General features: G+C 29.0%; 1 protein-coding gene across 1 annotated transcript in view; it reads left to right on the top strand.

Moving 5' to 3' along the window:
* Positions 1-20,270, top strand: part of LOC111040391 (octopamine receptor beta-2R-like) — a 62,719-nt gene extending 42,449 nt beyond the window's left edge. Inside the window, exons 2-3 of the mRNA XM_022324298.1 lie at positions 14,252-14,488; positions 19,055-20,270. Coding sequence (XP_022179990.1) covers positions 14,252-14,488; positions 19,055-19,448 — 631 coding nt within the window. The 3' untranslated portion in view covers positions 19,449-20,270. The remainder of the gene's footprint in view (positions 1-14,251; positions 14,489-19,054) is intronic.
* The last annotated feature ends 2,276 nt before the right edge of the window (positions 20,271-22,546 follow it).

Below are 22,546 nucleotides of genomic sequence, written 5' to 3'. Positions count from 1 at the left end.
TAGTTTCTATTAGTAATAAATAATTTTTAAAGCGTCGTTGGCAGCGATACATTTAAAGCAGCACTTATTACAGCATATATTGTTAAGCGTCAAATCTCTGTGTCTAGTAGGGGGCCATTTCAATAAAATCTAGTTCGACAACTAAATAGCCTATCGTTCAACATTAGTCGGATCAATACTTGGAAAATTAATTTTCCTTATTTTGCGTGTTATTTTAGGAGGAGCGGTAGCAGGTAGTGTCGTTCTCTCACTTTATCGCTGTATTTTTTGGGGGGGAGAGGATGGGGTTGACGTCCAATCGGTGTGTTCGCCGCGGGACGGAGGATTCATTAGACGAGAAACAATTAGTTTATAATTAAAACGTCAAAGGAAACGGATAAGCCGGCGAGCAGCCACGAACACGCGACATGTCTAAATATTATGACGTTACTTGTAAACATGTCGTAAAACCTCAACAGATCGCCGTGTTGTGGAACATCACTCGTTTAAGAGACTGGGAAAAAAAAACCCCCGGCAGGTAGACGCCGCCGCTGTTGTCGTCGTACAATATAAGCCGACAATATTGATTATGCACACCGCCGAATCAGTGCGCGATTCGCAAAGGCCTCGTGCCAACGATGTGTTATTGCGATAGCGGACGGATCGAGTCGCGCGTGTGGTAATTGAATTTGCTGGGGCGATGAAACACATCATTATTATTATATCGGTGGTGAAAAACGATTTTGCGTAAAAATCTGTTCGTCTCGATATCATAATACTGTACCGGCCAACACGGAAACATAAAACGTTGTACGGTATTCGATATGATACGCGTGCCGTTGTTATTCACGTGGACCATGTGACACGGTCGTATTTTGTACCTAGGTTATGTGCAGAGGAGGTACCTATATTGTATTTAACGAAAACAAATATTTCTAGGTTTTTCGAAAGAGACAATAACATCCGAGCTCGGACGACTAAAATAATACATAGATATGCATAGAGGCTTAACCTTTTAATAGTTATTACTGTATATCCCGGTCGTTAAAATACAAAGTTTAAACTTCCAAATGGATAATAATATTATTATGCTGGAAAGTTCTATGCCACTAAAATTTGGTTTTCGACGAAATATTATTACTGCTCAAATACATTTTTGTTTCACATTTCATTCACCATTAAAGATTTTTTACACAAAATATACTTTTAAAAATCCGGTTTTTACATAAATCCGGAAATCAGATAAAAATGATTTATTACGCCGTTTATTGCTATCTATCACATTAACATTGTATCTTGCAGAACGTCCATAAAAAAATATTATATAATAATATTACATTTTGAATACATTGGGGGAAAAAAATTGGAACACTTAGAATATTCGATAAAATGGATACGATAATTTAACAACATCGTCTATATTTTAAATCTTTAACTTTTTGTTCTCGGTGTTGAAGTTTCTGGGGTGTACATAAACAGTAAATATTGTACTACACCTATAACAATAAACAATTATCAGCCAATTGCCCAGATGCCATGGCTTATCTCAATAAAAAAAAAGGCAGATAAAACTTTTTTAAATTAAACCCATCAACATTGTTTTAAGACAAATAACTAATGACAAACACGTGTAATGTAATAATATTATATGTAACATATACATAAAATAATTAATGAAAGGTTTATAGTTTTACGGGGAAAAAAAAATTATGAAACTATTCTAGCTTTCTTACTTTCCTTGGAGTTAAAAAAACTATTTATTTAATATAGTTTATTACATTTGAGCAATAAAAAATATACCAACGATTTCAACAAAAATATTAAATAGAATTTAGTTATTATATTTCCCACAATATTTGTATCTTGAAGTTCAAATATTAAACTATATTATACAAAATTATGAATATTATTTTTGTTACTTATATTATAATATTTAACAATTAACATTTTATGCATAATTTCACACCATTTTGTAATTGGTGAACTAAAAATCATTTTTTACAACATTAAATAATATTCCAAAAAAAGAAAACTATTAATATTACATGTGTATGTATGAATCTACATATATATTTTAATTGCAATTACCAATACACGGACCACTCCAATTTTGTCCCATCGTTAATTGTTTCTTGCGAATTAAAAAATAAATACACAATTAGACCTTTGAAGTAGGTACTCGTAATAGAATGTTTTTTGAAAACTAATGAAATGATTTACAAATTTAAAATCACTCATAAATAAATTAAAATAAAACCTGTTAAACGCTATTCGGTCAATATTCAACTTTTGTTTGCAATACAATTATCAAAAAATATTCATCTTTAGCAATTAGATTTAAAATTAAACAGTAAAAAAATAAAATGATTTTACTCAACAATATTATGTACCACCAGGTCCTTATAGGTATTAAATTAAAATAGCTTATAACATTTTACATTAGGTGTTTTTTTCATGCACACTTAGAATACTTCTGTTATTAATATTGCATTCTTCTTAAATACCAACTGAATATATTATTTCATATTATATAATTAATTTCGACGGCTGTAGGGTGTGGACCGCAAAAGTCATCATAAATTGTGTTATTATGAAAATACCTAACATATTATAATAATATATAATTATAAAAAATATGAACCCACGGGATGCACATAATATTCTTACCCATAAGCACACACTTAATAATATATATAATTTAATGGAGGTGTTTTGCTCTGCACAGTTGTTTAACAATCATTATGCAAAGACAAACAACCTTTGTGTGGCTTTAAAGATAATATGAAACGTAAACGTGGCTGCTTTTGTTAAAATTATAACCTTAGTCGAAACAAACTACCGTAATCAATTTTACGCTAATATTCTAAATATAATATTGTGTTCCACTTAAGGTACATAGAAAAAAATTTTAATTTCCTTAGAATTGTTTATTTTTTGAACAACATTGCTTACTTTCAGACCACACTTTTGACAACTACAATTATTATTAGGTAGGTAGGTAAAATAATTTAACAAAAAAATGATTTCTTCACTCACTTACTATATAATATATTATACTGCATTAAAATTAGACTTTATTTTTATATCTGATGTTATAATAGTTATAATGAAAAAATATACATTTCGAACATTGAAAATTGTTTCTCGAACTTCAATAAATAAATTTACTTGTCAACCATATAAGAGACAAATGTCATGGTTTATTATAACATATTTTATGCATTATAATAACCATGGTACACATACCTAGTGGATCAGCAATTATTATTTTATTATGTTTACTAACATTTTGAAACATTATTTAGCTCGTGTAAAATATATTTTATAGAATACAATTCCGTATTTCCGTGACATTTGTTTAAAGATTTATCATAACATTATCGCCCCATACGAAAACCGTTATGAAAATATCAGGAACCGCAAAATAATAAGTCCAATAACGGACGTGACTTATGTCTTATGACTTAAGCGCCGTATTTCATTAAAGTTAAATTCAACGAGTGTTAAATTATTTACGGTGGATATCGCAGTGAAAATGTAAGTAATTGCTTGCGTAAACTGTCCGTATTTTATAGAGTTTCTTCCGCAGTCTAGGCCATCGAATGAGGCTTGTAAGTGTTCCCGACGTTTTATTTTTCCGGGATTTAAGGTGAAAATGAGGTAATTTATTTTTTTTCATTTGATGGGCTACAAATTCTGGTGCATGATATAAATAAAACAAGCCCAATAATTCAAAAATAATGGTAACAAACAATAATTTTTCAAGTATAACACAACTATAGAACTATTCAAAATATTGTATCTACCTGCTAATAAGTGATAACATAGCTCAAAAATGTACTTGTATCTAGGTCTGCACATTTTTACATGGTAAACATACAATTTACCTGTATATAAGCCAACGAACAAATAAAAATAATCTTCCTAAATTACGTATCAACGTGATGTATTTTTTATAAGCGCGTTATTAATAAAAAGCCATCCATACATAGATTTGAGAGCAAAAACAATAGCACTGCAGTTAGCGTTCTACGTTGAAAACACGATTGTCTTTTGAAAAGTTATCATACAGTTATCACCACGTACATAGTTTGTGGAATATGAGACCAGAGTTATTGTTTATCGTGAGATCTAATTATCGCAGACTTTCAAGGTAAACAGAGGAAGGCTTTTGATTTGCGAGGTATCAAGAGGGTGCAGGGCAGTCCCTCGGAGAGCTTCGATCGAGTGCCCCGACAAGTGAAATCATTAACGTGCCAAAAAGGTTGACTTTGTTGATTGACGATCGAAATTCCAGATGTAGGTACATTTTCACGAAACAAGAATAAAAATAAAACTGACTCGCATACATACGATCATGTGTTTTAATACTGATGGCCATTCGTTTTGATTAATATAATTAATATTGTATAATAAGATGAAACTATAAAACAGCGCCACAAAAGGCGAGTGTCAATATAATATAGTAAAATTAAAAATATTATTTAAGAACTATAAGTATACTTAACACATTTTCAAAAAAAAACATTTCTCTTAACACCAACTAAATTGTACAATCTAGGTATTAAATGGATTTATATAATTGTCATTATTATTACCTAGTCACGTTAAAATAATAAAACATTTAAATTACATTAATACCATTTCACAATAAGGGGTGTCATTTGAGGCGAAATTTTGTTGGTCTTCCTAGTTGTTTGCATGCCTTTCAAAAAGTTAAAATGACACCCGTGTCGGCAATAATGAAATATGATAAAATTATTCGCACATTTTTTCACGCACAGTCAAATTATTTAGTAATAACTGAAAACCACTCACTGTTTTTACAAGATGAAGAGTACCACAGTAATGTTTTAAAATCATTATGCACGAGGCGTGTGTTATTACACACAAAATGGCTGTTTGAAACTGAGTACTAACTATAATTCAGTGATATTTAATATACCTTCTGTACTTACCTATATAAAAAAAAAAATGATTTTATTAGTTTTTCTGAACCTTCAAGAAAAAAGTTTCAAGCTTCACGTGTCTAACCCTAACGAAGTTCGATCAATCAGTCTTCAGAAAAATGTCTAAAGGGTCTTATAAAAAAATCCGTTGAAACAACAATTATTTACAAACCTGAAACTTATTCAATATTATACTCTTTCATCTTACGGGTACACGCATTAACCAACCTACACCCGCTATCCGTTCTCAAGTTTAAAGTCGTTTGAACATGCCATTTTTGTCGTTATACATAATAGATTATCAATTTTTAATTTTTGATAAGTTAATGTACAACATTTTATGTAGGCGAATTTAAAAACACGCATTCAATAAAATTACTGCTTTCGGTGCCCTTAAAAGAAGGAAAGTGTTTAACAAATAGATTCAAATAGTAAATAATAACAATAAGTATAATATACTCGTTTCTTATATACATTTTATACATACTAGTGGTACCATCATTTGTATTTGCGTTTTCTATTTCAGACCACGTCTTGCAATAACAATGTGATAATTAATGTACTCAAGGGTAACTTTTAGATTTTCGCCAACAAATCGAAAATAATACTATACGTCATTGTACAATTATTAATTATTGAAGGCAGTTGTAAACTGAAATAAAAAGTCAAGTCAAAGCAACGAACATCAAAGTTCAACAGGTGGGAGGGAGGGATGCCTGCACTGGCCTCACTCTAAATACGAGCTTGGTGATTATCCACTAGTAGGTATGCCGTGATTAATTCCCATTCAAAAAATACAAACATATTTCACACAGCAAGTCTTAAAGGGAGCTAAAGGTACTGTAATATTATACATATTTTTTAAATATATATACAGTGACTTCGCTTGGAAAAAATATAAAAATCCGTACTTTGTTAATGACGTATTACTTGCATTGGCTTCACAAGTTTTGTATAGGTACTTATAAATAATGTACACATAGTTTTTCATTTTTTTCTGATCCCTGTACGGCTATAATATCTCAGCAGGTGGGTACATGACTCGTGTCGAGGAGTTATTTCTTGGCACGCGGGGCCGTAAAACACTATAATAAGCACGTTATTGAAAAACAGTTTTCACCGGTTTTCCGAGTTTTCAGTTATATTGAACGTGTTAATTTATTATGACGATATGACATCGGGCTGTATACAAGTAAGCATCTTATCGTTATTTCCGTGTCGTTAAATCGTACGGATCGGTATGTGTTGTGAATATAAACGATTTTTCTTCAGTCTGATAGGCGTTCAAATATCTGACACATGATTAGAATGGAAACTAAGCGGATTTTGCCATTTTTCAATTTACTTATGGTAATTTTGAATTCAAGTGGAACGAAAACATGTCACCGATAATAACGTATAATGTACAGTAAATAAACTACCGGAGCAGTCTTCTGAAATAAAAAGAGAGTTTATAATATTTAATATACAAGTACGAAATGTATGTAGCCACGTTGGTAGGTATGGCTAAAAAGTAATGAATATTTTTCCCACCATGTCGCCCCTCAAATAAGACACTGATTTCGTTATACCACGGTTCATACTACTCCTACTAAAAAAAATGTATAATACTATTTAATATTATGTATCGATTTACGAGTAAGAAAATAATAATCAAAACGTATAATTATATTACTAAAATCGAACATCAATTCCCATAAATATTTAAACAGACAAATATAATATTGTCAACGTAAAAAAAAACTTTAGGTATGGGAACCGAAGCATTTATATTTTATAATTAACTCAGCGTATTATGTTATTAAATTAACATTTTCACAATATCTTATAACTTGAAAAACCAATTTGATAAATTTGCTTTAATTACTGTTCGTTTTATATTATTCTCTGTTAGTAAATGCAAAAAGGGTTTGTTCCAAAAAATATAATTATACTCTACGATAATCAAAAACCCTGTTTTTGCTGTCAAGTAACAGAATGAAAATATACTTCAATTTTTAATAACCATATTTTGTTGAATATTTATAAATTGTGACATTTCAGATTGTAGAATTAATTAAGTATGCATTTATAATATCATACTATGTATGTACTTGAAGGCTTAATTCTTAAAATAGCAATATTAGTTTATTTGAATTCCGTTATTGTATTGTATACTTTTGAAAATGTCGAATTATAATAAAAGTACCAAGCGTTGCTTTATTAATTTGATGCAAACTAATAAAATGTATGCATCGCTACTGATTAGATTTGTTTTATTTTTAACCTATTTTTTAATCATAGTATACTCCTGATGATTTTCGTTGTAAAAAAATTGTTGCTACCCATTTTTAACAAGGTACTTTATGCTCCAATCTTTTGAACAAATATAAGAAGTGATTTGTTTTTATTTATGTATTTTAAAAATCATTTTGCACTGTTACCAGCATATTATTTAGGATAAAAAAAAATACTGTAGATCATAATTGTATAGATATCTAATTTATAAGAATGTATAGCACAAGACTGTTCTTGCAATAAAAATTATTTAAATCCAATAAGTCCATAGCAAATTAATGGGAATTATTAATGTTGAATCGATAGTAAATAAATGGTCAAAAAAAATTTCGTTTTTTCTTTAATTATTTACCTGATAAGTAATTTAAAACTCTATAAAATATTGACAAGATTAATTTGCATTAATGTTCTGAAATATATAAATCGTCATTAAAATAAGAGTTTTAATAAATATACGTTTCTGACTTTTAATTAAGACGTTAAATATACATTAATCATATTTAAGTCTCATTTCATAAACTTTTAACGAATATTGTACCTAATAAAATTTAAATAATTAAAATACTGAATAACTCTAAGATTTCAAATTTTGAGGAGGAGAAATTTTCAGAAAAACTGAAATATCTATCATACGAAGTCTAACATAAAACAAAATAATAATAAATTTAAGGTTTAAGATAAATATTTTTTAATGTCATTAATCCTGGATAGGTTTCTTGTTGCTACTATTATTATCATCATGGATTTGTTTATGCGTTTAATGATAATTAAATCTTTACTGTACCTATCAATATTATTATTTTTTATTTTATTATAATAGCTCGGCATCTAAGGCCATTGAATATTGGATACAACAATTGTACAGGCTTACATTACATACTATCTTAAAAAATATTCATTACATTTAAAAATAATGTGAATATTAGAATATTATGTGGACCTATATTATTTTTATTTTACATACAATTTAAACTTAATATACAAATAAAATAATTAAACAATAAATCAGAGTAAAACCAAAAAGTGATATTTAATCGTCATAAACACTAATAAAGTACCCGGTGTATCTAAAATATAGCACTCTATTTTCTTATCACTTTAACAGCTATTTAAGCCATTACAAAGGCTCTATACTTAAAATTTAGTACGTGCCAATAATTTATCATTATCTGTTCATCTTAATTTTGATTTATATTACATGTCTAGGAATAAAGATTCTTCTAGATAAACTATTGATACTTTTCCCATCTTTGAGTTGGAAAAGAGTTGATGTGTTTACATTCTGCTTATCCTAAATATTGACCGAATTAAGCAAAATCCACTTAAACAATGTTCAGCTAATAAATTTGAAACTTTCCAAGAGTATTTTATTACGTCCATAACTAATAAGCCCCCGCATGACAATGGCTATACGATACTTGAGCGTGTCTTTAAAATTAAAGCAACTTATATAATATCAGATAAGTATAATATTGATCAACTAATTATTGAACTACAAATCGTCTGATTCGTATTAAATTGTAAAATAGTAATTGATACATATTTACAGATATTTTATTGTATAAAATTACACTGTCATTATTTTCTGTCAATTATTTTTCATTAAGATACACAAACAACAAATTACAAAATTATTATTTCGTAACTTTGCTTGAAGAATTTGTAGAGTTTTAAATATTTTGACTTGAGATTTAGACAAAATAGATTTATATATTACTTAGCTGTATGTTGTATTATAATATTTTGAATCTCATTAAAAATTCGTAGGCATTCAACCATATCATAGCCTTATACATTGACTTTTAAATTTATTGAGTTTTTTTTTTATAAAATAGACACTTATTTATTGCCTTAGAATAACACTGTAAATAAAAACCACAGTAATTCGGTTTTAAAAAGAGCTCTCATACTTACATAATTATATAATTTTGTCAAAGAGTGTATCCTAATATTTTACATTTCATTAAGACATATTATAATTTTACATATTATATTACTCATCTGAAACATTTTATTTTTTATAATAACGATTATATTATTGACGACAATAATTAACAAGTTGATAAATTGTATGAATGATTATTTATTATATCATTTATTTTGATGTTTAAGTGGCAGTAAAGACAACAATTAATTTTATATTAGATATGTACTTAAAATGTATATAATACTTATACATTATGCTTACTTGATTACTAATTACTTTATAAATTTATAAAACACATTTTAAATATCAAAAAATAAAACTGTTTGAACATCAATTTTATTAAAAAATCCTGAGAAAATAATAGTATTTAATAAACTTATGAAATAATTCTAAATTCAACCGTCATTGTAGTCATATTATTTTAGAAAAAAACGTTATAATTGTGCGTTCATTATTTCTTAAAAAATTGAAAATTATTCAAAAGTATTCTGAATAAAATTATAAATAGTATTACAGCTAAATAATCATTTGAACTATGAAATTAAATATTGTATCAAATTCTAATATGCATATTACAATCCTGATGATAAAGTATAGTTTTTCATTTGATACTATTTTATTCTCATAAATTATATATTACACTAGCTGAATATCCTAGATTCGCTGGTGTACAGTTTTTTGTGGCAAATCCTATATAGTATATACGTTATATAGGTGTAACAAGGTTTGAGTGTATTTCAGTTTTAGTGCACCTCAGTTCACGGACAAAGCGGTGTTAATGTACCTAGCTTTGTGAAATAATTCGACCTAGATGGGCAACCACAAGTCTTAGATTGGATTTAGCATATGGTTTATTTTTTAACGTGGTTTAAACTACTTACTCTTTAAGCTTTTTCGACATTTCTAAAAACCATCTGAGATTTTCGTCAAATTCAATTGAGTAGTTTTTGAGTGTTTAAGTTACACACGTACATTTAATTTTAAGATATAGTTTCTTTATTCGAGCCACAAGTGTGACGATTTGATGCATGCTTGTACGCGATCTGCCCGAGTAACCAGTCACCAATTTCAGCCATTTTTATATATAAAAAAAATAATACTTATTTCTACTATTGCTGTTATAATCTGCAGCCGATGTCAACTATTTATAAGTAAATTTCAATACAATTGTACAAACAATATTTCGATTTTCACCATAAATCTTAAGATCCCTGTTTGACCACGTCTTTAAAATGTGAATATCGGAAAATCCTTTCTTATTGTACGTCTGGATCATTAAAGGAACCACTATTGAAAATTTCAAGTTCGTACGTTTTGTAATTTTTGAGACGTATCTATGAATGAGTGGTATTTGAATTGTATATAGGTAGATGGAAAAATAATTTGAACAACTTTATGCTGGTTTATATACATTTATCGATTTGATACTGAACTCTTAAAAATCAATATTATGCAATGATCTTTCTTTTCAAAACCGATATTAAAACAAAATTACAATTTTTGTTATACAATATTCACCATAAATATTAAATTTGTGTTGCGTGAAAATATTTAAAACAAGTTTAATTACAGTTTAAATCCTGTGGTTACTATAGAATAGCATGAAAAAAATGTATTGAATTTGTGACGTTTGACGTAAAATATTATAAGGTTATCGAAAAATCAGAAAACGCTATATTATAATATTATAAATTAATAGATAATACATTGGCTACACACTATTGTACTATTATACTATTTGAGACAATTATTTTATTTTCAAAAGTATTGAAAAGAGCAGAAAAATTTAATTCAACAGGGTATAAACGCCCTAATCATATTTTTTGCCTGGTCTGCATTTACATGTATTCAGCCTTGATTGGAAGCATTGTTGTTACAATAACCAATCTCCTTCTATATTTTATGATATTATATAAATATGTATTGATGTTTTCATTTCATTTTATATATGTTTGTTTAAAGATTATTTTTTTTATGCATGAAAGTTCTAGTGTTGACTAATTGCATATACCTACGTAGGTATATAGGTACTAGGAAGGTATTTCTAAATATTTGTCCTCCAATACATTGAATATTGATTAACGTTAAATATTATTTTTGTGAGTTATCAAGTCAATATTCAAACTATGTTTAAATATTTTTGTTTCAAAACATAATCTATAGAAACTTGGTGATAAAGGTGTTTTTATAAAACACGTTAAATTGTTTGTTAACATAATCAATTTAGATGTATTTATATTTTTTTTAATTAGAAAATAATTGGAAATTGATCACAATCAAATTGTTTACATTTATAAAGATTTTAAGGACAATTATTTATTCATTTAAAAAATATCAGAAATCATATTACTTTAAAACAACAGAAAATATGAGTTTTTAAAAATATATTCCATGTAGGGTAAAATAAGTTAGATATTTTTTAGGAATTATTTTAATTCATATTACGTACGAGGAATATTTTACGGACGAATGCCAAATAAAATTGATTAGTGGAGGGTACTTTACACATTAAGTAGGGCACTGTTTTGGGCATGCCACTTCAACAAGCGTTATATTTTTACAAAATTGAAATAATAACTATCATCATAATCTATACCTAAATAATAAAGTGGAAAATCAATTTTTTCCTTTTTTTGAGATTGATTTAACCTAACGTAGATGCCTAATATATGAATGTATGGAAGAAAATAATAAATATTTAACGGAGCTGTTTATAAATATACATTTTTAAATTGTAATACGTAACAATCATAATTGTATAAGAATAATAAGAATAACTGACACAATATTGTTATCTCAACAAATAAATTGTAAAATTATTTTTTTTTTAAATATATCATAACCTCAACTAGGTACCTACTCTTTCATACAGACCAAGTCAAACAGATTTTTTTTGCCGTGTTGCTAAAGAGTGTTTGAAATCTCAGTATTAATACTCATAATACATTGATATTATACTTTTTTAAATATTTTTTCATCAAATACAACTTAACTACACTTTTGTTACACTCGAAGAAATAGAACAAAAAGTAGACAGAGAAAATAATTTGCACAGGATAAAATAATATGGATTTTTTCCTTTTTCTTTTGAAGGACAGAAGTACGGAGTTTTTCCTCACAATAAAATTATGTTGGAAAAGAATATCTGACACAAAAGAAAATCATTTGTGTATATTTCATAAATAACTATATCTTTTGCTTGAGCTATACTAAACTGTATATTTGAATGTTCAAGATATTTACTGACAAATATAAGTATATAGGTACAAGTATATAATATACTGTAGTTTATAATTACAAAAATATTTTCAAAATTAATTTACTTACCATCATTATTTTGTTTATTTTAACTTAATTAAAAACAATAATTTAAATGCAAACTATGTTAATTCACTATTTTTCGTATACTGCAAAATAAATATCGATAAAATAATATTATTAATAAATTATAGGTGGTTGCTTAATTAAGTTGTATTTATAGTGAAGATACATATACATACAAACGTTATTTTAATAATTCAGTTAATATGCTTGATATCAAAAAATAAAGACTTCAAACTTAAAAAAATACAACATCATAAATTGTCAGTACAATTATTAATAGCAAGACTTAAAACCCAATAAATAAATAAGGACAGTTTTCTTATGAATAGATAAATACCATATGGATACATCAACATCTATGAAGAAGTTTCCAGATACTTAATCTTGAACTAACATAGTACTCTATGTACGAAAACATAAACCTTATTTTCATGATACGCCTTCCGTGCGTGTAATTTAAAAAATGTACATTTTAAATATTTTACAGAGTTTTTTATGTATTACCGATCATAATTTTTACTTCTTCAATCTAAATCTCAAAAATAAAAGGTATCTATTGGTGAACGTGGAGTACTGCGTGTTATACTACATACATAAATTAGTTGAATTCCTTTCATAAATAAATAAATGAAGTAAATCGTTTTTTTAAATATAGCATTAATAGTTCACTTCATTCGGTATAAGATGTATGCATTCAGGTTAAAAAGGATACACAATACATAAATAAAATATGTATATACTTATGATTAAACAATAATTATCTACTCATTATTAAAAATATTATAATATTATATAATATCGTTCCATATAGTATGTACAATATAGATGTATTAATTTAGCTTGATTAATCGAAAAATATACAACGAAGGTTGGTTGCGGTAAGACAGTTAATAATAATAATTTGAACCATTGGGTTTTTAATAAACTATTTATTTTCAGTGTGTTAGTTTATTCAGGTGGTATTAAATGTAAAGATTTATAAGATAGTATTTTTAGATTCTTCCCAATTTTCTAATTTACATCAACTGTGCTGGTACATGAATCAAGTAGAACGGAAAATTTAAATTCCTAAAACCGTAAACTAATTTAACATCATGTTCGTTACCTACCCGTTTTAGATTAATATATGGGCAATCAAGAGGGTCTAGAAAACATTAAAGCGAACCTTTTCAATACGATAGTACTAACACTGAATATAATTTGTCCCCGTTACACTTAAGAACTCATTTTGACGTCATTCATCTCGATAACGCCACGACGTCAACACGTTTCTATGTCGATTTGTCCAATCACTTTGACGAAACAGCCAACAGGCATAAAACTCTTTAAAAAATATATTTTTTTTTTCTTTTACAATTTGGTCTGCAAACGCGTTACGCCCGACAAAACGATTTTTGTGTGGTTAGAGTATCGTAACAATAATACTGTATTTTTCTATTACATTTCATCGATAACACCACACAAGGTATCCTGTTTATAAAGCGAAGCCCAACCCAAAACTTCAGGAGAATTTTTAAATGTGTTCAATGTTCTACGAACGCATTACTTAAAACGTGATTGTGAATTAAAATTATAATTCATATAGTATGAATATGTTTCTATGTTATATACCTGCGGCATCAGCATATTATACCAAAATATTATTAGGGATACATAGTTAACCCTTGCCTGTTCAACAAACGATTGGCTTCCCCTCCCCTCCCCAAAGTAAAAACGAAATCCTGGCTACTGGTCCCAAACGAATTTTGCGATGGTGTCATTTATTTTTTGTTTTTTTTTTTCTTGGCTTTTCCAGAAGCAAAGTGGCCGCCGCGTTACTCAACAAGCACCTACAAATCAACGGCATAAGCGCACTCGGAGCACTGTCGACATCGGACGCTGTGAAGGACGTCGACGTAGAAACGGATCCGGACTCGGGGGCTTTTCGACCAGCGGCCTCGAGTAACAAAATGAAACGAGAGCGGAAAGCGGCCCGTACCTTGGGCATAATTATGTCCGCGTTCTTGGCTTGTTGGCTACCTTTTTTTACATGGTGAATATTATAATTTGATATTATGTGTTGTATAATATAATATATACAATATACATGATATAATACATAGGTACATATTTTGTCACATAAAACCGTACCTCTTTTGCTTTGTTCCGGAGTTTTTTTAAAAATGTTTTTTCTTTATTTTTTTCATTTAATAATAACGCTTGTACCAACCGGTATACTTGACGTGTATGTCTTTCGTGCTTTCGGGAACCATCGGGTGAATCTGCGAATTTTTTTCAGCACTAAAAAAAAATTATTTAATATTACAAGTCCGGGCAGGTGTTTCCGATATTGGTTATATATTTCACACTGCGGGAGACGGCGATACATAGTTACGATGAAACAGTTTTCACTCGTAAGCGCAACAACTAACAACAAAATTCATTGAACATCCATAAAAAAATTTGTTATGTATACGTGCGTGCTACCAGAGCGAAATTAATGAAAAAAGTTGTGTAGGTATACGCTAATATAGTATTGACCATACCATATTTTCCATTATAATGGGGTTTTTTTATGTATCAGTGCTATGACATAAATAATATTATTTACTAGGTATCTTATAATTACGAGAAATACATATAAAACTTCAATAATATGGTTTTATCAGTATTCAAACTTGGACATGTATATGTGCCTCCACTTTATTATAATAGCTAAAGGTAATGTAACTTAAGCCTCTTATTTTTAAAATATAAAATTTCATCTCGATTAGTTCAGAACACTCGAAGCACTTTTTTATGCAAAAACTATTGAAATACAGCATCTGAGTTTCAGATCCCACGTCAAAAAATATTATATCCTTCATCGCCTCCCTCGCTGCAGCCATATTAAGTTGGCCACCCGACCCATCTCTCATCACACCGAACACCATCATACCTCACACGCCACTCCACATAATAATGTGATATTATCTGCATATTAATTTCGTTAAACCCTAGACATCTCTTTTTAAGTCTACCTCGTCAAAAATATTATAAACGGATATTTTTAAGTACAAAAGCTTCAGAACCGTATTTTAACAAAAGTTTCGACTAGTATAAAAAATATATATCATATTATAATGTAAATAGAGTGTGAAATATCCGAGTATAGGTAGGTATGCCGAGAAATCAATATACATTTTTTCAATCACCGTATAATACATTTATTAGGTGCCACTTTGTTTATAGTATTATTTTCATTGCGTATATGGTATCAATGTCGAATCAATGAAAAATTTTTTTATTTTGCGTTAACATAATATACATATCTACATACTAACTATTTAAGGGCCATTTGATATTCTCCTTCAGTTTTCTAGAATTTAATCTATTTGCTCGTAATCCTATTTCTCTAACCACTGAAATGGATATTATAAACTGTGAAGCAATGATGAATTATTTAATTCAAAAATCATTCTGAGAGGAGATCAGTTTACCCAAAAAACGGCTGACTGTTTTAAGGTGGATGCTTATTTCATAGTATACTCCCGTCTTCTCTACAACATGAAAATGTATGCAATTAACTTATTCTGTGCTGATATACCTACTTGAGGAAAATATCTAATTTATAGCGTTGAAGCTTGTTAGTTTTTCAACTATAAAATAATTATTCGGGTAAAAAAAAAATTAGATATCGAAAAATCAATATGGGCCTGCTATTTACAACGTAACATGTCACACGTACCTATTCAGTTAATTTTAAAAAATAAATGTTATCGATTTTTCGAGTATGTTTTTTTAGTCACCTCTGCTGTTTACCTTCATCACTGCACATCACTGCAAAAACGATTTACCGTGTTCAATGTTGATTCGTCGTTTCACCTCAATGAACTTGCTATCGAATTTGTTTAACATCAATGCGCGTACACTCGTTATTGACAACTTGTTCTAGGCCAACATCGGTAAAACTATACGGCTAAAAAACATCAACCATCTCATAAAATATACACTTAAGTAGAAACACAATTTTCCAGTATCCTATTTTTATTTACCCCCTCCATACATCATTTACAAACAAAACACATAATGATGTAGATTAATATTTCCAAATGGATTTTTCATTTTTTGCCATGTCTATTTCTCAAAAGTTGGCCATTAAAAACAAAAATATATAATATAAGATGTAAAGACGAAGTAAAATGTTTTGTGTCTTGCATTACATAATATACAACATAGCTTTCTCTAAATTCTTATCGATCACAAATGTAAACTTTAGCTACTAGTTAAAAGTTAAACAGCCGATTAGTAGTGTACCATTTATTTTATGTACCCTCTAGATAACACTCTTGACATTAACATTAATAACCTGACCCTTACGCTGGCGGTACAGTTATCTATATTATTAAAGCAAGTCAACCAAATGAAAAATCCAGACTTTTTCTTTGTTTTTTTAAGTTTATTTATTTATTCGCCTACCTCCTATACATGAACATTACTTGTAATACTTTAAAAACAAACGCATTCGACGGTAATACGGTTTTTGAAAACGTCTTAAAGAAAAACGAGGGGATTTTAATTAAAAAAATTGCATGATAAAATCATTTCCAGGTGTTTAAGACCAACTACATAAAACAGTGCTTTATAATATACCTAGTATATAGTATATTATATTAAGGTTATTCCCAGCAAGCTTAGGTATATTTATAATTTAAGTTTTGATTTATCAGACGTGTCAGTCTTATGCTGATAACAATTTATATTATCTACCTCCTTGTTAAATGCTCAAAACCCGTTCTCTACATACCTGCATGACACTACTCTAAACTCTGAAGTGACGTTATGTTTCCGCTGCATGAATGAAAAAGGTATAAAAACGTAGATATTAGATATAAAGCCATCATTAATAATAATAATAGTTGTTCTAAAGGTTATCGTAGCCCCACAAACCGCATTTTCCATTACAAATCCCCTACTGTTGGAACACTGTGTAAGTACCTACAAGATGCTATGTTAGGCTGATGTTTGAATTTTACGATGAGTAATAACTTAGATAACGTCTGATATTCACATACGTGGCTTTTAATACTTGGATTCTGTTATTGGTCTCTTTTTACCAAGTCACCAAGTGGGGAAAATAAGAGCAAAAAACGGCTAGGATGTGATTATAATATTTATCAAGTACCGCGATCATTATAATGTGCGTGGGTGTGTTATTATTTTTTTATACATTAAAACTTGAGTAGAGTTTTTTACTTTCAAGTTATAGTGGCCCACCACACTTTCACTCGTATTTCCCTCGTTTGGTCGCATCCTAAGTGTACAAAATATTTTTTGTCTTGGCTTGTGTAGTATGCAACACATTTCTTATAAGAAGTAAGGACATTTCCTACATATTTCATGACGACAAAACAGTAAAAAAAAAATAAGAATCTCTTATATAATTGTTATTCTATCGACATTTATTTTATTAGATAATTTATTCCCCACCCTTCTCTTCCTCATAAATTATGTTATTGAATTAATATTAAAATCATTTCAGTTTACTTTCCATTTGCTACTTCAGCAATATTTTAAAATATATTTGAATTGTTTTGCCAACTATAGGTAGTAAATATAAATAATACAAAATACAATACCTACTGACGTTTCAAAAGTCCACTTGTTGTAAATTTTAATATTTCAAATAATCGCCTTTGAACGTTGAGTATATTTTCGAGATTAAATCGATGAACTAAGTTTACCTACTCGTTATACCGTTTAAGTGATTTCGAAAGTCTTTCCCAATTACATTTCCTGTAGAATAAACTTACCGTTTCTTTATTATAAAAGAGTACAAACATTTGAAACATTAAATAAGTATTTTTGATATAATTTGATATTCCTACATTTAACATCTGCCCGTATATCTAAATGTGTATCATATAATTGCTTGAATATAAATTTAGCATTGACTTTTAAAAATATATCGCAATAACATAATTTCATAATACTATAGATTACGAATAAACGAGTAGGTATACAAAGTTAATAATACGCCTGCTAATATTCTCTCATAACGAAAATCACACTTTAATTCTCCTCTTACAGACATAATAATTTAAATATTTTGATTAATAATTAATTTCAAATACACAAAACACTATACCTACCAACCAACCCGGGTAATATCAAAAGTACTAAAAAGTAAAGATTTATTTTCAAATTTTGCACATTCATAGTTGACATAATACAGGGACCTAATAATATAATGTCAATAGCACAAGATACAGTCAGGTGGAAGTAGGTTTGTGTTGCGGTAATTGGCTACAATGGCCTTTAATTTAACCTAACCGAAGAAGAAGAGGAATATTATGGTGTATTATGGTTCGTTTTGACTTTTGTCAAGTTAAATACCGTGTATGAGAGTCGCATGTTTCGCTTGGAACAGGGCCTATCTCAGACGTTGTCTCAACAGGCATCATTGTCAGGATCTACTTTTCAAAGTGCGATACTCCCCCTCTCCCTCTTATACAGTTATATGTATTATATGACAATCATAATACTTAACAATTATCAATTATTACAATAAAATCGTATACTCGATAACATTTCCATCAATACCATATAACTCATCTACCCGTGAATTCAACTGATGCAGGTACATGATGAGCTCGCTGCTGGAAGGCGGTTCGTGGATGCCCCGGTGGGTGACAGTACTCGTTTTCTGGGTGGGCTACTTCAACTCGGCTCTCAACCCACTGATCTACGCGTACTTCAACCGGGAGTTCCGGGTGGCATTCCAGAAGACGTTGCAGAGCTGCTGGCCCAAGTCACCTCCATGGTGTCCACCATGCCTTCGTCGTCGGTACGAGCAGTCGCGCAACGAGACGGCCACGGCGACCGCGGCTTTCGGCCAGCAGAACATGTACAACTACAGCAACGCTTCCGAAGTGCACTACATGAATCCGGCCACCATAGCTCTGCTCCAAAACAACGGAGGAAGTGGAGGCAGTGGTGGCAACGGGTGTCGAACCGAACAAATCGTTCTGTAGAATGATAAAAACAAAAACAAAATATAAATATAACCTATAATTAGCTAATTTTTCTATCCGAAGATCAAAGTGACGATTTGCACCGGACTGGACAGACTACAGAGGGGGATGTAAACGGTTGGCGGCTTGTGAAATAAGAGGTGATGGTGCAAAGGCACAGACAAGTCGTCCGAGTCGATTGCAGTTGTTGTTCAAACAAACTATATAAAATATAACAATATATAATATGTAGAGAGCAAATCGTTCTTCTCGGTGAGAGCAGGTGCAGGTGGTTTATAATATATCTTTTAAAAATTAGCAAAACACTCCCAAGTCCTGACAGACACTGCGAAACTCCTGAAAGACCTAAACACTGGACCACTGGAGACTATATTATTATTTGTTCATAAATTGTTATGCCTACTCAATATATAATATTATTACTGTTCAGGGTAAGAGAAAATAATAATATTCCAATAGAAACGTTCCGCGTGGTCACCAATGGCGTGAATTCGAAACTAAACCGAAAATTCCTTCAGCACTATAGCACAGTCATAATGATTATTTCCCACGATTTTTATTGATGGCATTGCAAAAGACCATAATATTGTATCTTGTATTATTATTATTATAATATATTAAAATCCGACAACGCTATTTCGTTGTTGATCTGTGAGGTGTGACAGCACGCACCTTTTCCTCAAATAATTAAATAAATCTCAGACTGTTGTCGAGTCTCGTCATCGTCAACCCAAACCGTTGCAGCGTCCATAAAAAAATATTAACAATATTATTTTTTTTTTTTTTTTTATTGTTCCTGAGCCCGGCAACTGTGGCCATTAGCTTTTTTAGTAGGTATTGTAGATTTGTAGGTTTGTATTGATTGTTTGTAGATTTTTTGGTACGGTAGGGGGGAACACGTGTGTGTTTGTTTTTTGGCAGAATTTCGAATGGGGCACCCGTAGGTTTCTGCCATGCCCCGGGGGTGGGGGATGGCAGAACAATATTATTATAGTGCAGAAAACAGACACATTATAATTACAAATATTAATCCCGAAAAATGGTTTCACGCCGCAACCAGATTATAATAGGTATTCTACTTTGTTTGAGTATTTCAGTCATAACTACCCATAACAAACAAGTGGAGTTTACAATACAACACTGAATCCGATAAAAATGAAATTTTATAATAAAAACACAAATTTTTTCTAAAAACAACTGCGTAGAATATTAATATAATTCTGTTATTGTAATACAACAGAAGTTTTGGTACTAGTCAAAACAAAAATTCATATTTTGTTAAAAAAAAAAAAAAGGAAAAACTATTTTTTATCGTGTTAAGTTACTTCTTATACTGTCGTAAATAATTAATAAAGAAAAACTCAACGTTTCCTAATTTGGCACTTGGTGACCTATTTTTACAAATGCAAAAAGTTTAGTATGAAATAATTAAATATTTAATCAGAGACACACTTGTTTCAACTTTCCTCTTTTATAACGTAAAGTGGTTAAACAGCATAATACTGTATAGTTCATCTATGATATACCTGCCTACAGACATTTTCAGTTTATGAAAATAAAAATAATACATTTATTTTTATTAGCTATGCTTTTAAGTTAAACCTTAATAAAACTTCTTTTAAAATATAAATCACAATATATAGTATATCTGCTTATATTTATATTCATGCACATGCCTACTTTTGGTCAGTGTTATTTTTTTAAAAATTTATTTGAACCGTCAACGTTTTCATAAAAAAAACACTTTTTTGTTCTCTCTCTAACAAGTTATGTAATAAAATGTGTATAATTTACATTTAAAAATACTATTTATTAAAATTATCAGTTATAATATATGTTGTATAATAGGTACGTAGGTATATAATACACTAAAACGTGTATCAAGTATGACAAAAAAAAATTATAAAAGTTAATTAATCACCCAAACTCTATTTAATTAATCAATCAATCAATACAAGCAAAAAAATTATTAAATAATTACCCACTTACTCAAAACCTTTTATTTTTGGGTTTTTTTTTTCATTTTTATTTTCCAGATATTGTACAAATTCTATACCACTCTTATTTATTTTAAAAAATATTTTGTAATAAGTAATATTTCAAACCTAGACTTTGGATGCTTCGTGTAAATTCTAATCGTATATTTGAATGACGAAAAAGCATGAACTTTTATTTATCTATTAAATATAATTAAGAAATACATTATATATCTCACACAATTTTTTTACCATTTTGCGTTCCCGAATTAAGTCCAGTTGAAATGGTTTTGAACAACCAAACAAATTTATATTTTATTAATTCATAAGAGAATGCAATAAAAGATTTTATTATCCTGTAACCATTGTCTGTCCATATTTTGTAAATATAATTAACAAAGTTATAAATTAATATCTTTCGAATTTTCAAAATTGTGAGTCCATAAATTAAAATAATTATTAATCTACAAGTTTATATTACTATTATAAATATTATTATATACGTGCGTGTGTATATTAACTATGTGTTATTTTTTCTCATTCGTTAAAAAAATATTTGAGTTGAGCGTTCTTATTTAAAGTAACCTTCGTTGTTTCGTAGTTAAAATACAAGTTTATTTTGCTGTGTATATTTATATATTATTATTGAATATTTCAATTATTACAAATGCAAAAATGTTGAGTAATTATAATTATAATTATTATTGAAAGTTAATTTTTGTTTTAAAATAATTAAAGAAAAATATTTACTTTTTTTTTCATATATAAAAGTAACTGCGTCTTAAATTTAGAATGTTAATATATGCCTAACTCAAAATATTGTTAAATACCTGCTATCATATAAATGTTAGTCTATTCTACGTGTGAAAATGTGTTTACGAGTTTTGTTTTGTGTACACGGTAATCTGTTATAACAAATTCAAAATATTATATAATATTATTATTTATTCTTGATCTTGTACAATATTATATGTCTTCTGGAATTTTTAAATACAGATATTGTTGTTGAAACTCATAACTTTTGACCCTTAGTGAGAGACATAGGCGTAACTAGCAGTTTAGCCCCCCAGCTCCTTAAAAAAAATGTAGGCTCTCGTTGAATATGATGAGAGAGAGTGAAAA

This window comes from Myzus persicae, unplaced genomic scaffold (assembly GCF_001856785.1).
Source record: "Myzus persicae strain clone G006 unplaced genomic scaffold, MPER_G0061.0, whole genome shotgun sequence".
Classification (NCBI taxonomy): Eukaryota; Metazoa; Arthropoda; class Insecta; order Hemiptera; family Aphididae; genus Myzus; species Myzus persicae.
This window is presented reverse-complemented; position numbering and strand designations above follow the sequence as displayed.